The sequence below is a fragment of the Monopterus albus genome, unplaced genomic scaffold (genome assembly GCF_001952655.1).
Source record: "Monopterus albus unplaced genomic scaffold, M_albus_1.0 scaffold231.1, whole genome shotgun sequence".
NCBI lineage: Eukaryota > Metazoa > Chordata > Actinopteri > Synbranchiformes > Synbranchidae > Monopterus > Monopterus albus.
In genome coordinates this window covers 585,696-600,087 of record NW_018128111.1, presented here as the reverse complement: position 1 = coordinate 600,087, position 14,392 = coordinate 585,696, and the positions used below count along the sequence as shown (strand labels likewise).

Below are 14,392 nucleotides of genomic sequence, written 5' to 3'. Positions count from 1 at the left end.
AGTCAGGGACCCCTCATGTCCTGTGGACGGTGGCACCATCACCCTGGAGGAGACTGCTCAGTTAGTCAGGGTTTTTCTTTGAATTTGTTACCATCTGTAGTTAACATTTGCTTGATGCCCACTGGTTTTACTGAGCTCAACAACAGAACAGCTGAGTAAAATTTCCTTAATTTATTCTGTGGTCTGATGCTGGGCTACCTGTGATGTATGTGAACCAACACGCTGCATCTTTGGAGGTGAAGTTGATGGACACTTTGTTGTCCATCCAGCCACGGCAGCCCTCTCCCTTCTGCCTTGGCACTGAACATAGTTGTTTTCAGATGTCTGAACAAATGACTAATGCGCACACACACACACAGAAGAAAGTGACTGCCCAATTTTCTTCTCATAAATACTACTGTATTTACAGTATCATAACCTGCACAAGCCTGCAGCACACGCACACAGATGAGTTCAAGGCTTTTTCCAGGAAGTAAGTTGACTGAGTTATGTGGTATACTTTGCTAAGGAAAACAATTCTTTCAACATCAGTCCACATTTGAGGGGATTTTCTGAATAAACCTACTTCTTGGAACAGATCTGCTGCACTGGGTCCCAGAGCTGTTTCCATCTGAACTGACTGAACTGTCCTGTAAGAGATCCACTCAGCCTGGGGAGACATCATATGATACCATCCCACACCAGTGTCTCATCAGCTCACAGACATGCACTGAGCTGTATTGATTAGGCGACAGAGCAGTAGTGTGTCCCCACCTCGCAGCATCCTCCACCCACACACAGACACAGTCTGTTCATCTCCAGGATTTTCCTGTTTACTTGATAGAGCCCACATAGCCTCCACCTTTGTCCTAGTTTAGTCCAAAATTTAGTTTTAGTAACCCAAATAAATCTGGGCCTCGAACAATGTCAGACCACAAATACCTACATCACATTAATCAGAACTTTTTGACATTTTCAAAATGTCACCATGTTAAACAGCATATAGTGTCACAGTTTGCATAGGGCTGAATCTTTTAAAAGACACAGTATTACACTTATTGCATTTATTTGTGTTAAAGGAATAGTCTGACCCTTTGGGAAATATGGACCAGGAAGCAAGTAGCTTAGCTTAGGGGGAAACAGTGGCCTGCTTATGTCTACAACACCTCTAATGCTCACTATTTAACACACTCATCATTTGTGTCTTTAAAAGGGACAATGCACATTAATAGTCATTGCTGTAAATGCAAGAGGACAGTTTTCATCTGTAGTCCCAGGACAGATGTTATAAAAGTCATCCTAACAACAGAATATGGGAATACAAAATTTTAAACGAAAATGAGATTCATAAAGATTTATAAGCATGAAGCACAATAATCAAAGGAGAAGAGGATATCAGTATTAATAAAAACCATCAAACAGGATGCTATTAAAACATGCAACAAAGAAGCACAAAATAATATATATAATGTATAAATGTTAATATGGACTAAATGAGACTAGAATTATACTTAGACACTAACTGAAACACAAGACAAGAAGCAGATAGAAAACCACATGCAGTATACTTAAAGCTGCATTAACTAAGATTAAGCACAGATTCTGCTTCATTAGCAGATAGCGTTAGCGGTTCAATTTTGTACCTTTGCACTGAATTATTCTGGTTGAAATTTGGAGTCGTTCCTACTGACTGCAATGTTAGTGTTTTGTTGTCCGATCAGTGGAAACCAGCATGTTTTTCTGGATTAACAAATGAAGTAATTTAGCTAGTTGTTGCTCTGTTTTGGTCCAGTTTGCATCTGACATAACACGGCAGTCCATGTAGCATTTCAGTAAGCTGTTAAAATGTACACCACCAACACAACTAGAAAGGTGGAGAGTTTGTTCAACTATCAAAGATAACCTGAAATTTCTCATTTCACATGCAGCTCATGTTTATGTGTGTCAAGTATGTAACATTGAACAGATGTTATAATGGGTGGAACATTAGTACTGCATCAGTATTACTGGGAAAAACATATAATTTGCTTGTGTTACTGCAGATACATTCACTGTAAACAATGTTAGACATATGTATGGATATCGCTAAAATCCAGACCCCTTTATTTGACATTGTGTTGCTGCAGTGCCACCAAAAACCACAGGCTTCCGTATATATTAGTTATGGAGCTGGTTATTACTGCTGTGCTGACTGGCAGTCACATATGACGTAGTTTCAGAGACAGGGCAGGAGGGGCAAAGAGGAGCGAAGGGAGAAGTTAATGTAGCTTTAAATCTCTCTAGCAGAATAAAAGCAAAGCCACAATGAAAGGTGTGCATGTACAAATGCAGGTACCACATGTATCTGTATGTAAAGTGACATGACATGAGTACACAGCACAGTTATAAAGATGACTAATTGGGTCGACATGTTCAGAGTAACATGCAGACATGGTAGTGGCATCAACCCAGTAAAAAGAGGGAATAAGTAGATTCTCCTAGATCCTATTCTCCTACTGAATGTTTGGATTTCAACAGAGCTATTTGGTCGCAGGACTTCATGCCAAAGTCATGAAGGGGATTTCTTTAGTCCCCCATGCTGAGAGCACCGCCGTTTGTTCTTGTTGCCTCGGCCAGGTGATAACCATCTCTGCTATCCAGCTCAGCAAATGTTGAGGTTAGCATTTACAGCTCCAGCAGCCCACCTGGAAACTCCACCCACACATAAACCTAAAGAGAGAGAGTTTTTAAAAATATGTCTTATTGTTAAGTTAGTTTGACTTTGAACTGAATCCAAAAATAAAAAGCCTTTCTACATAAAGTCCTATTTGGATTTGCATGCGCTGTTGTCCTGAAGAATCCTGCTATAGATACTTCACATGCGACTGATTATAAAATAAACAAAAGGCATCATGTATGTGGGCAGAGCTTTCTTCCATCTGCACACACTTATTTAATTAAATATGAGCTGAAGATTGTGATTCTTGGCAATGACCTTTGACAAAACGAACATCGGTTCAGCTCCATGGGGCAAAAACCCGACATGACTCACTAGTGCATGCAGAGACAAGACACCCAACACTCAAGAGTTTAGTAGCATAATCAAAACCAGACTATGAGAAGCACACACAGCTCTGTAGATGCCCATTTAATGCAGCTATCCACCACTACAGCTGTTGTACCCGGTACTTTTTACCATTGCTAACTCTGAGAGACGAGACAGTCCAAGTAACTTCAAAACAGTGCTGATTTATTCAAAGGATAACAGGTAAAATTAACATTACACGCTCAGATATCTTGCACCTCCAAACTGCACGCAGGCAGATGTAAGATGAAAAACCCTGAACCCACCAGGCCTATACATTATATCCCCTCGGTTGGGCTAGCCCCATACTACACAGAAACGTCAACCGAGACGTCTCTGTTACCAGCTTTGCAGCTGGCCATAGCAGTAGTCAAAACATGAAGCAAATCAATGTGTGAATGTGTGTGTCTGTTGGTTAAGTAGTGTGTAGCTAAAAACATTCTCACGACCTCTAGAACATGTCGTGACTTAAACATAAGAACATATTATGGCTAAGGCTACAGTTATACACGTCATAATAATAATATTAAACACCCTGTCTGCTGACAGTCATCAACTCTTCTCTCTAGTTATCCTTGACCAGATGTATCCTGTAGAAACTCATAAGCATGCCTAAGCATTTAACAGTCTAACTAGACATCCTATCTCCACTAAACATTTCTAATACATAAAGTATCTATCCAATTTCTATCTGACTAAAAATACCTAACAACAGCATGTAACTATTCTTTAACACCTGAACAGCAATTATACAATTTCTTTTGGCCAGACTCCTAAACTGTCAAACACCAGTCCACCATTAAACATAGATCAAATTTAGCTGCAGCAGAGCAGTGTGTAGGCCTGCTCAAAATCGCCATTGCACTGGTTAAGGATGTCTTCTAGAAAGACTTTGTTGTAGTCTGGAAAGCTGCTCATCAGCCTCATCAGGGCCCAGTCACAGTCAGGCTTTAAGTCTGGGAAACACAGGAAAGAAAGAAATCTCACATCAGACTCCCACTGGTTCCCCCTGTGACAAACTGGTGCAGTTCTAGGAACAAGAAATCACAAATGTAGCTCTGCGAAGCCATAGGGATAGAGAAGCCTGGCCATCACCAATCCAAGCAGGCAGCAAGAGAACAGGATGACACGTTCAACACACCTTAATGTTGATATAGGATGTAGGATCTGGACATGCAGAATTGTGCACAAAAGCCAGAGGATGCTCGTAACCTCAGCTTTTGTCTCCACTCACCAGTTCTGATACCTCAATGCCAGTTGGTATGGAAGCCAAGAATGACCATGCTTCCAGTTGTGTTTTTATGTTGTCATCTCGAGATAACAAAGCTCATTTCTCATGATGACGGGTTCATTTATCTCAAGAAAAAAGAAAATAAAGGCTTTATATTTGGGGATAGTTTACAGCATGCTGGAAGTGTGAAAAAAATCACCACAGCATCTCATGTATTATTTATGACAGTCTTTATATGGTCAAAAACTGATTTTTGTTTGTGGAGTAAAGAAACACAAGCATACTTAATGTGTAATCTTGGACATTTGTGTCTGGAAATGGCTTCAGTTTGAAACTCTTAGGGCAGATAAAAACAACTTTAGTTCGTAATTCCTGGCAGGGACTATATTTTTCTGTTACAGGGGAGTCAGGGGTGGTTGGCCCTGTCACCTCACAGCAAGACGTTTCTGGGTTCAAGCCCCGGCCGACCCAGGGCCTTTCTGTGCGGAGTCTGCATGTTCTCCCTGCGTGGGTTCTCTCCAGGTACTCTGACTTCATCCCACAGTCCAAACACATGCAGCTTAGGTTGACTGGTGACTCTAAATTGTCTGTAGGAGTGAGTGTGTGTGGTTGTTTGTCTTCATGTAGCCCTGTGACAGACTGGCGACATGTCCAGGATGGACCCTGCTTCTTGCCCAATGTCAGATGGGATAGGCTCCAGCCCCCTGTGACCCTATTCAGGAGTAGGTGGTATAAATAATGGATGGATGGAGTCAGGTTACAAGCTCTAAACCAACTGATTTCCAAACAGTTAGTGTAAAGGTTGGTACACAAGTGCACTTCAGTTTCACAGGTGGCTGCTTTGACCACAGACATGAATGATCGCTGGCTTTACCGCAGTAAGCAAAAGTCGTTTTCTCATGATAAATTATCTCATGATCTCAAGATATTGGCCTTTTATTTTCTCAAGATAATTAGATGAATTAACCCCTTATCACAAGAAAATGTGAACATTAGCTTTATCTTAAAATATTTAACTCATGACTTGGACATAATAGAGTAAAACAAAAATATTGCAAGCATGGTCGTTCTCAGCTTCAATTGGTGCGGATCAAATCCGAGCGCTCTCTTTTCAAACTGTTCATCCCTCAATGTGACTGGACTCATTTGCATGTATAGTAACATGAGGGACTAAAACCTGAATGGGAGACTGGCCAGGACTGATTAAATGTGCCTGATGAGGAACCACAGGATTTTATATTAACACCAACAAGGAAGAGAAAATCCGCTTCATATGGTCATGGAGCTGAAACAATCAATCAATTAGTGGATTGATAGGAAGCTAGGCAACTATTCTGATAATCAAGTAATTGTTTGTGACTTTCTAACAAAACTACCACAGCATCAGGATTTCAAGCTTTTCTGACTTTCAGATAAAACACTGCACTCGGAGAAATTATAGATCCAAACATTTGTCACTACTTTCTAATCGATTTATTGATTAAATAACAGACAGACAGTCTAGCCTGCACACGTGGAGCAGTAGTAAGTAATGCACATGTGTTTGTTTTTCTTGTGTTGTGAGTGGCAGATATATCTGAGGTGTGTGCACCCCGTCAGGTGTCCCACTCAGTGAGTCAGTCCAGGCCAACTACAGAAGGGCATGACTGTTGGCCTCGGTGTGTGTTGGTGGCTTTCATGTCCTGTCTGCAGACTCACATGCTCAGATGTGTTTGATATCTTGCCCAGTAAATAGTAAGTAAAGGCTTGTGTCCATAAACTGGGAAAATACGTTGTTACTCACACTTACTGTATAGACGCACACATTTCCTACACGCTACAAGTATCAGCAGGATCGTAGTGCCAGGAACTACAGCATCACTGCGTACCACACATAACTCTCTGCCTACATTTTAAAGCATGTAAGCCTTTGATTTAGCGCAGACTAAACAGACAATCACAGTCCTCTCAGAAAGGATGAGGTGGGCACCTCCTGTCACATCTCTGATTTAGGTTTGGTTAACCAACGTTAAGCCAGACTCAAAAGAAAAGGCGTGAGAAAGAGCAGACAGAGGGATAAGCACACATCTGTTCTCAGCTCACCGGCTTCCTCTGTCCAGCTGTGATCTGGATCTAGTTTCAGGTGAGCGAGGGCGAGATGTTGTCCAGTTGTTGTAGATGGCTGCTGTCTAAAACCTTTAGCAGGGACACAGGGACCCTCTGCTACAGCTTCCCTCAATGCCTCTGTCTTTAGCAGGGACACAGGGACCCTCTGCTTCCCAAACAGCTTCCCTCAATGCCTCTGTCTCCATTCCTCTGCCTCGACCCTCGAGTTTGTCCAGAAAGGCTGAGTTCACCCTGTCAAAGTACAGTGAATCAAAAAAAAAAGGTTCTAATACTGCGGTTTGTAGCTGTACATGCTGGCAGGCTCCAAATGGCAGCGAGCGGGATGTGTTTGACAGCTCTTTTAAACTTCCACACCCAATGAAATATAGTGCGGTCCAGAAAATGCTCATAGCCACTTAACATTCACAAACCCAGGCTCAGGGTGAACAAAACAAATAGTTGATCTTGCTGAGTCTGTGTGCCTGTGCAGTTTCTATTTAGCACAAACATTCCTTCATTTCCACTCGGTTGTATTTGTGCACTTTTTTAACAAAAATGTGCTGTTATATTACAAAGTCTGAAACAGAACCTGGTAAATCTAAAATAAAACTGTGAAATCTGTAACATAAATATCCATACCTCTGGCGCTCCAGCTCAACATCTCTCACACTTCTCTCCTGTTTACTCTCCACAGCCTCACTCTGATAAGTAGAGAAGATTACACAAACCAGAGTATGGTCACGCAAAGTGGAAGGCCACAGTAGCTTACAAAGCAGTCTGTTCTTGGGAAGTGAAAAAGAGCTTAAATACTATCTTATCAGTATTAACTGTAGAGGCCTGTAAATACATATTAAAGAGCTTTACCATAGTTCAAATGGAAAGTGCAGTCTACAGATCAGTAGATACGGAAACATAGACTTTACTTTGACTGTCTTGATCCATTAACATGACTGACACTGACAGTGGTTACTAACAAATTTCAGTTCAGCTGTACAACAACTCCACACAACTCCATAGTTTGCACTGTTCACATAGATTCTTGTTGGCAATGTGTTTTCATCAGAAACACTGGTTGTAAACATAATTTCTGTTGTGTTCATTTAAAAATCAACAAGGCAGCTTTGAGGCCACCAATGGATTTCTGGTATTTGCAGATGATACCTTCAATATGATACAGTCTCTAATTTAATCTGAGAGTGGAAACTAAAATATTACACACAGCAAAAGCATATACATGCAGAGTATGATGACAAAGTGGCAAAAGGACATGCAGAACATGTAGAGCAGAGCTGTGTGGGAGTTAACAGATGTTGTCCAAACTGCCAGAGTTCACAAGTAATGGGACACCGTGTGTTATTTCATGGTTTCCTGCACAAAGTAGCTGGTGGACTATGGGGGAGGTGATCAGAAGTCTCTGGGTTGAATGAGTTCTACTGATCATTTTAATATAAAATCTGTATTTTCAAATGTACTTGTAATTTAAAAAAAAAAGCTATTGTAGTTCATTGATTTCAGGGGAGTTGCTACATGTTTTGTTGTAACACTGACAGTAAAGGTCTGTCTATCATAAAAGCTCACACATGGTTCAGAGCTGATTGAGACTGAGGTGGAGCTGTCTGACAACACAAGGAGTAAAAAGGTGGCCATGAAAGTGAAGAAGATGAGTCTTTGATCTAAAAATAATCTCAAAGTCAGCTGGTTTGCCAAAACCACCAACTGGGTGCATTCTAATAAGCAGGTGTGCACAGGAAACACGAAGTGGCAGATGACCAAGAAGTCATGTGGACGGCGAGAAAACCCCCTTTACGACCGCATAGCAAGTCCAGAATGCTCCTAAGGATGTAGGCAAAATGACGGGAGGGGACCCAACTGTAGCTCAGTTGTCAAACAGGCAAAATGACGGGAGGGGACCCAACTGACAGCTCAGTTGTCAAACATGGTGCTGGTTCTGTTATGGTTTACGTACGTATGGCTGCCAGAAAAGGCGGCACACTGGCATTTGATCTCACTGCTGATGGAAGCAACAGCATGAATGCACAGATGCAAGCTCAGCGGCTCACATCTCATCATTCTGCAACCAAAGAGCTTCACAAGGCAAACAGGTAGAAAATCACTGGCTGGCTGAGACGATCACCTGAGCATGAGCATGTGTTAAGTGTGTGAGCAGCAACAGCAGCGTTAGATGACAAAGGAGGCAGAGGTTCACAGAGTTTGTTTCCTGTCTTGTGCAATAACAAGTTCTGAGGCTTCCTGTATTTACAGAGTTGTTGTTCAGTCTGTAGCTGAGATGAGACAACTCCAGTATCACTCACTGAAAAGGTTTTTCATCCATCTTCACCTTGCAATACCCTCCATTCTCACTGTCCCAGGAGAGTGGGTGGGTCATGGAGGTGCTGCACTATGCTCCCATCAAAGCTCAGCATAAAATCCCCCACTCACACACATCACTCATGTATACACAGCACACACACACACACACACCCACAAATGGAGGATATGAAGGAGAGATCAATCTGTTTTATGGAGCCGTTCCTGAAAGAACAACATACTCCAAGATCCCGGTCAGAACCACATCAAGACGTTTGACTTTTGCTACTCTGAAACCACAAGCTTTCATCTCCTAATCTGTGACGTCTATCTGAGAGAGGTGCAGCCTGGGAGAGTCTGCAGAGGAGAGGAAGGAAAGGAGAGGAAAAATGTTCAGAGGGAAGAAAGGAATATAAAGGAAAGGAAAGAGCACAAACAAAGTGATGAGACAGAAGATAGAAGAGGAGATGAGGTGAGAGGAGGGGAAAATGAGATGAGAGGACAGAAGAGGTGAGCACTGGAGACAAGAGGAGACAGAGCAAGGCAAGATGTAATGAGGTGGGAAGGCAGGAAGACACAAGTCTGTATTGCTGTCTGTAACCCTGGTATCATCGGGTGAACTCTATCATCCATTTATCCTGTCTGTGTGTTACTGTGTCCCACCATAAAACTTCTTTCTTACTGTAACTGACTGTGTTCTGTTTCTTCCAACAGCATAATGTGACCCAAGGTCTCTCTCTCTCTCTCTCTTTCTCTCACCACCGACTTGTCTGGTGGAAGACTTGCATCAGGTCTGTGAGAGAGAAGCAGCACAGAACAATGCGAAAAGCCCCAGATGAAACCATTTCCTCTGTCCTGAGGAAGCTGTGAGAGCAGTTTTAAGTGTTGTCAGTCAGCACATACAGTAATACTCTCACAGTAGAATACAGTAAGGGAAACACAGTGTGTCCTCAGGCTGTTTCCTGCTCTCTCTCTTCCTCTGGTGTAACATCACTGACAGTCTGGGTGGAGGAGCACAGACACTATTAGCACTGTGTCTGACTTTACGACACATGCTGTCGACACTCTTTAATAAATGTTTACAGAGATATCGATAGGTGTGACCTTTTCAAGGCATAGTGATTTTTAGATTTATGGCAACAACTACCTACAAAACAGTGTTGATTAAGAGGAAAGTTATTCACAGTGAGGGCAGACCGCTGCCTCCTTTGACTGACAAGGCGTGTGTCTGGCTACTGAGGAGCTTGGGCTTCTTCCAGGTACTTTCACCAGCACAGGTTCTTCCACTCCACTCTGCAGAACTCTCACAATTGTGTTGTGTCTACAGTATGTCTCTGCTCAGTGCAAACTGTGGGAAGTCCCTTCAACTCTGCTACACTTCCACTCGCTCCCTCCATGCAAAACCAAACCATCAAAGAGGAAGAAAGGCTGAGAAAAGACAAAGGAGGGTGAAAGACAGACAACATGAAAAGACAAGGGAGAGGACAAAGAGGAAAAGGCTGTGGTTGTTTCCTCTGTGTATTTACACTTCCTTTTACTCAGCCATGAGCCTCCTGCACTGCTGTGTGGCCCAGGAGATAAGTGCAGATTGATCAGGCCTGGGAATACTGTTTAACACCAGCGCAGCCCCGGACAATGAATATGCTGCACCCAGCAGTATTTACTCAGAAAACAGCTCTCAAAGGCAGATCTACCGGTGTGAGTTACCACAGAGCTTCAGCCCCTGACAGCCACAGATATGAGACTCAACGCTGAACGTGGGGCGACTGTGATTCAGTGGGTAGAGCAGTTGTTTTCCAACCGGAGGTTCGAAGGTTCGAATCTCGGTGCCTGTGGTCTACATGTCAAAGTGTCCTTGGGCAAGACTCTGAACCCCCAAGTTGCCATCGGTGTGAGTTGGCGCCGCAGACGGCTGCCTCGGTTCTGTACTGGCAACACTTTCCTTGTGTGTGGAACATACTTGGCCAAATAAAGGTGATTATTATTATTAAAACCCCAGGAGCCATTGAGGAAGCATGTGCATTCTGAAACGTCCCATGTCTACACACATTCTGGTGCACACTGATGAGTGTGGTGCATTTAATTTGTTTACACCTATGCAAAAGATAAAAGTTACAAAAAATCTATCGAAGAAGAGCTGGATCGGGGCACCTTGATGCACACCTGAACAGCCCTGCAATTCAAGTATCGAAGCCTGGCACTTCAGTCGAGAGGGGAAATGAATTCTGAACATTTAATCTGATGAGGGAAAACAAATACAAAGCTGGAAAATGATTGAGTGGAGACTGAAATCTGAATTTCATGTTCTGGATCTGACGACCTCCAACCCTCCAGGTTGACTGAAGTTGGAGCTTCCTGAAACTGAACTACAACTGAACAGTGAAGCACTAAGAACTGGTTTCCTGGGCTAGAGTAATGTAAAGCCTAGTTAGAGATGGTGTTAATGAAACTTTTCTTCTGGACCAGATTGAATCTTTAACCGAGTAACTCACTCTGAAACGTAGACCTACAGGTGAACTTACAGCTTCACTGATCAATTCATGGGCCAAAGGGGAGAAGTTCTGTCCATCTGTGTTTGTTTTAAACTCAGTTTATATGTAGCTTATTCAATAATGCAGCAGTATGAATGACAAATAACACGGTTCAGGTTGCTACATGTATGATAACACTGACACCGCTGGCTCACCCTGGATGACGTGTGCGTGGCACTGCTGGAAGCCACTGGGCCTGGGGCTCTCCTCTCAGTCCTCTGCAGAAAACCCTCATTTGTCCTGTGATAGAAACACACATTACATCCTCTGTCCTGTAGCTCCACACTTCAAAAAGGAGAAGCACAGAAACACATGAACCGAGGAAGTATTTGTTTACTCACACACACCACAAGTTTGGGAAGCTGACAGTCCCAAAGACTGATCAAATTTGTTCGTCCCTCTCTGACGCTGCCCTTCCCCTTCACAAGCATCTCATCTTCTCAGCCCTGTATTTAATGTCTTCATTGTTTCTTCAGGTTCAGAGACTGGTCTGCCAGCTCCTGTTGTGTTTAACTTGTATGGAAGCCAGAGATTCTACTTGACAAACAATTTCCCTCAGATTTCCCATGTATGTTTAAATAATGTCAGGGAAATTGATTTAAAGTCACAATGCACTGTTAGAGAATGTGGTGTGACAGTGTTGTGCACTAGACACCCTGGCTGTTTCAAAGAGGCAGTTATATATGTCCTCTGTGGCTGTCGAGGAGCCCGGACACCTCTGAGAAACTATGTCAGGTGACATATCCAGGGTTAAGGAGGTGACATCATCATCATCATCATCATCACCTTTATTTATATAGCACATTTAACACAGCCAGAGCTGACCAAAGTGCTTAACATGGTTTGACAGTCTAAAATATCTCAACAACTTGATGGACTGCTATGAAATTCAGGAGGAACTGTAGCAGCTCCTGTGATTCCTTTTGGTTTTTGACCAACTATGTGCAAACCTAATGACATTCCAGTCAACTTCAGCTTTGTATTTTGTGCCAGTTAGTACTGTGAGCATCCTAACACTGTAGACAGTGAACATGGTAGACTTTATACCTGCGGACCATCGGTATGTTAGCACCGTCATTGTGACCATGTTGACTGTCTCCACCCAAATTTATGGCAGAGCACAAACCGCTTCAGTGATGTCTTTCCAGGAAATCCTTTGTTTTACAAGCCTGCAAATGGGGGCGAACCGAGGTGAACCTCATGTTGCCCGTCTCCATGCTTTCCCAGACATTTACAACTGATATACTGTTTTTCTTTTTCTGCCAAGAGAAAATGCAGCTCAGTAAAACTCTACTGGCAATTACAGGTCAGCAGAGGATCAGACACTGGGTACTTCCTTTGTCAAGGTCTGGATATTGTGTCATCTGAGGCTACATCAAAGACTAAAATGTACTGAAGAGCAAAACAACACAGCATGCAACAGCAAGACAACACCGCACAGAGACAGTGATGAGACCCAAGTGAACTTGATCCAGGGCTGACCTGAAGTGATCGAACTTCAGCTGCTCCCTCCTCCTCTGCTCTGCCTGTCGGTTCTTCTCCTCCAGTTGCTCTGCCTGCAATGCATCACAGTCAGCAGTCACACCACGTGCACGGTATTCACCCACCATATAAGCTCAGTGTTTTTCAGGGGGTGCTATAATGTTGCAGTGACTACTTTGATAGACCTGCATGGCCAGTTAGGTGTTCAACATATACACAAGACAGGATGGTAGGTATGGGCTGCAGTAGCTCCTGTAGAATAAAGTACTCTGACGCAATGTAACTACAGATAATGACATTATTAGCAATGCTACTTTGCTTGTCTGACATGGAAAACATGACTCAGAATCACAAGCCCAAATGTATTCAAGTATAAACCAATCAATTTTAAGATAATCAAATGTATCAAAAAAGTCCAGAACAGACAAAAACACGTTATTTTACAGTATTCGTGTACAAACATCTGCATCACCTATAACAATTAAAGTTATACAGTGTTTGCTGTGGTGTGTCAATCGTCTCTTAAAAATCATCTACTGTATTTTTAGAATGTATGTGATATTTTTAGTAGATGTATTTACTGGCTGACACCTGAAAACACACCTGAATTGTGTTTGCATTTTGAAATAGCACTGTGCCACCTGTGAGGTGTGCAGCTTGAACATGTGCACTGCTACAGGACATGCTTACACTAGGACATCTCTGCCCCACCAGACACAGAGGGCGGCTGAGTTCAGCAGCAGCAATGAGCTGTAGTATGCCAGCACCTGGGATTAGTCTGCACCTGCATCCTGACCTGTCCCAGACCAAAGTGGGTCAAGCTGGACTGCGTTTGCCCATCTCTGGTCACATCTATAGACTAAGATGTTTCTGTTTACTTGCTGGATTACCAGCACATTCCTATGGCTTCACAGAGGTCATGGCGCAACAGGAGAACGTCTGTGGAATACTGCTTTGTTCTTCAGCATATATCAGCCTGTAGCAGTCCATTAACCACCGTTAGAGCTGGGGCCAGATGTGCAGTGGAACATGTCTGAGAACAGAATGAGGAGCCATCTCTGGAACCACATGAGAGCATTAATCAGGCAATTTGAGTGAATAGGACTGCTCACAGCGACAGCGACGTGCTGCAGCTTGTCTCTACTGACATCTAGAGGTAGAACATGATATTGTTCCTCAGTGAGGGAAGAAAAGCGAATGCCGTGCAGGGAAATGGTGAAACCAGAAAGTTCACTGCACAAGCTTTCTGTATTGTTCCCCTGGTAACATCAATCACATGTCTGTATTTACATCGTGTGTTTGCCTTTGGTTTGTGCAAGTGTTGTAATGTTGATGAATGTGTTTTCTTCATTGTGTTTTGTGTGTTTCAATGTGTTTTCTTTCTCTGCAGTGCACTGAGCTCTCAGGCCCACTGCAGCCTCAGCCATCCTAAGAACACCAGCGCTCTGGTGATGGTGTTGTACTGGACTGCAGTGTATGGGGAGTTGTTTTTACTGTTCAAACACATTAAAGGTAGGTGTTATGGCTTCTGTTCATTTTTAATATTTTACTGTATGTGCCTTTGTGGTGCTGGGCATTGTGGGCGGTCATGGACTTGCAAACTGCTGCAGATAGTTTTTGTGTTTGTGTTTTGGTGAGTTGTCTACAATGTGCTTGCTTTGTTTGCCCCTTTGTGGACTGTTTGACTGTTACACCAGAATTCAGATACCGCTC

At 43.0% G+C, this 14,392-nt stretch overlaps 1 protein-coding gene across 2 annotated transcripts in view; it reads right to left on the bottom strand.

Annotated features, from left to right (window-relative positions):
- Positions 1 to 3,682: 3,682 nt before the first annotated feature.
- The window catches only part of epsti1 (epithelial stromal interaction 1), a 13,165-nt gene continuing 2,455 nt past the window's right edge, over positions 3,683 to 14,392 (bottom strand). The window contains exons 6-11 of one of the 2 annotated variants that reach the window (XM_020620012.1): positions 12,680 to 12,753; positions 11,353 to 11,437; positions 6,999 to 7,060; positions 6,511 to 6,611; positions 6,357 to 6,458; positions 3,683 to 3,999 (exon numbers count right to left, since the gene is read on the bottom strand). In XM_020620012.1, the coding sequence (XP_020475668.1) occupies positions 3,860 to 3,999; positions 6,357 to 6,458; positions 6,511 to 6,611; positions 6,999 to 7,060; positions 11,353 to 11,437; positions 12,680 to 12,753 (564 nt within the window). In that variant the 3' untranslated portion in view covers positions 3,683 to 3,859. Of the gene's footprint in view, positions 4,000 to 6,356; positions 6,471 to 6,510; positions 6,612 to 6,998; positions 7,061 to 11,352; positions 11,438 to 12,679; positions 12,754 to 14,392 lie in introns of both variants that reach the window. The other variant, XM_020620013.1, reaches the window with a different exon arrangement.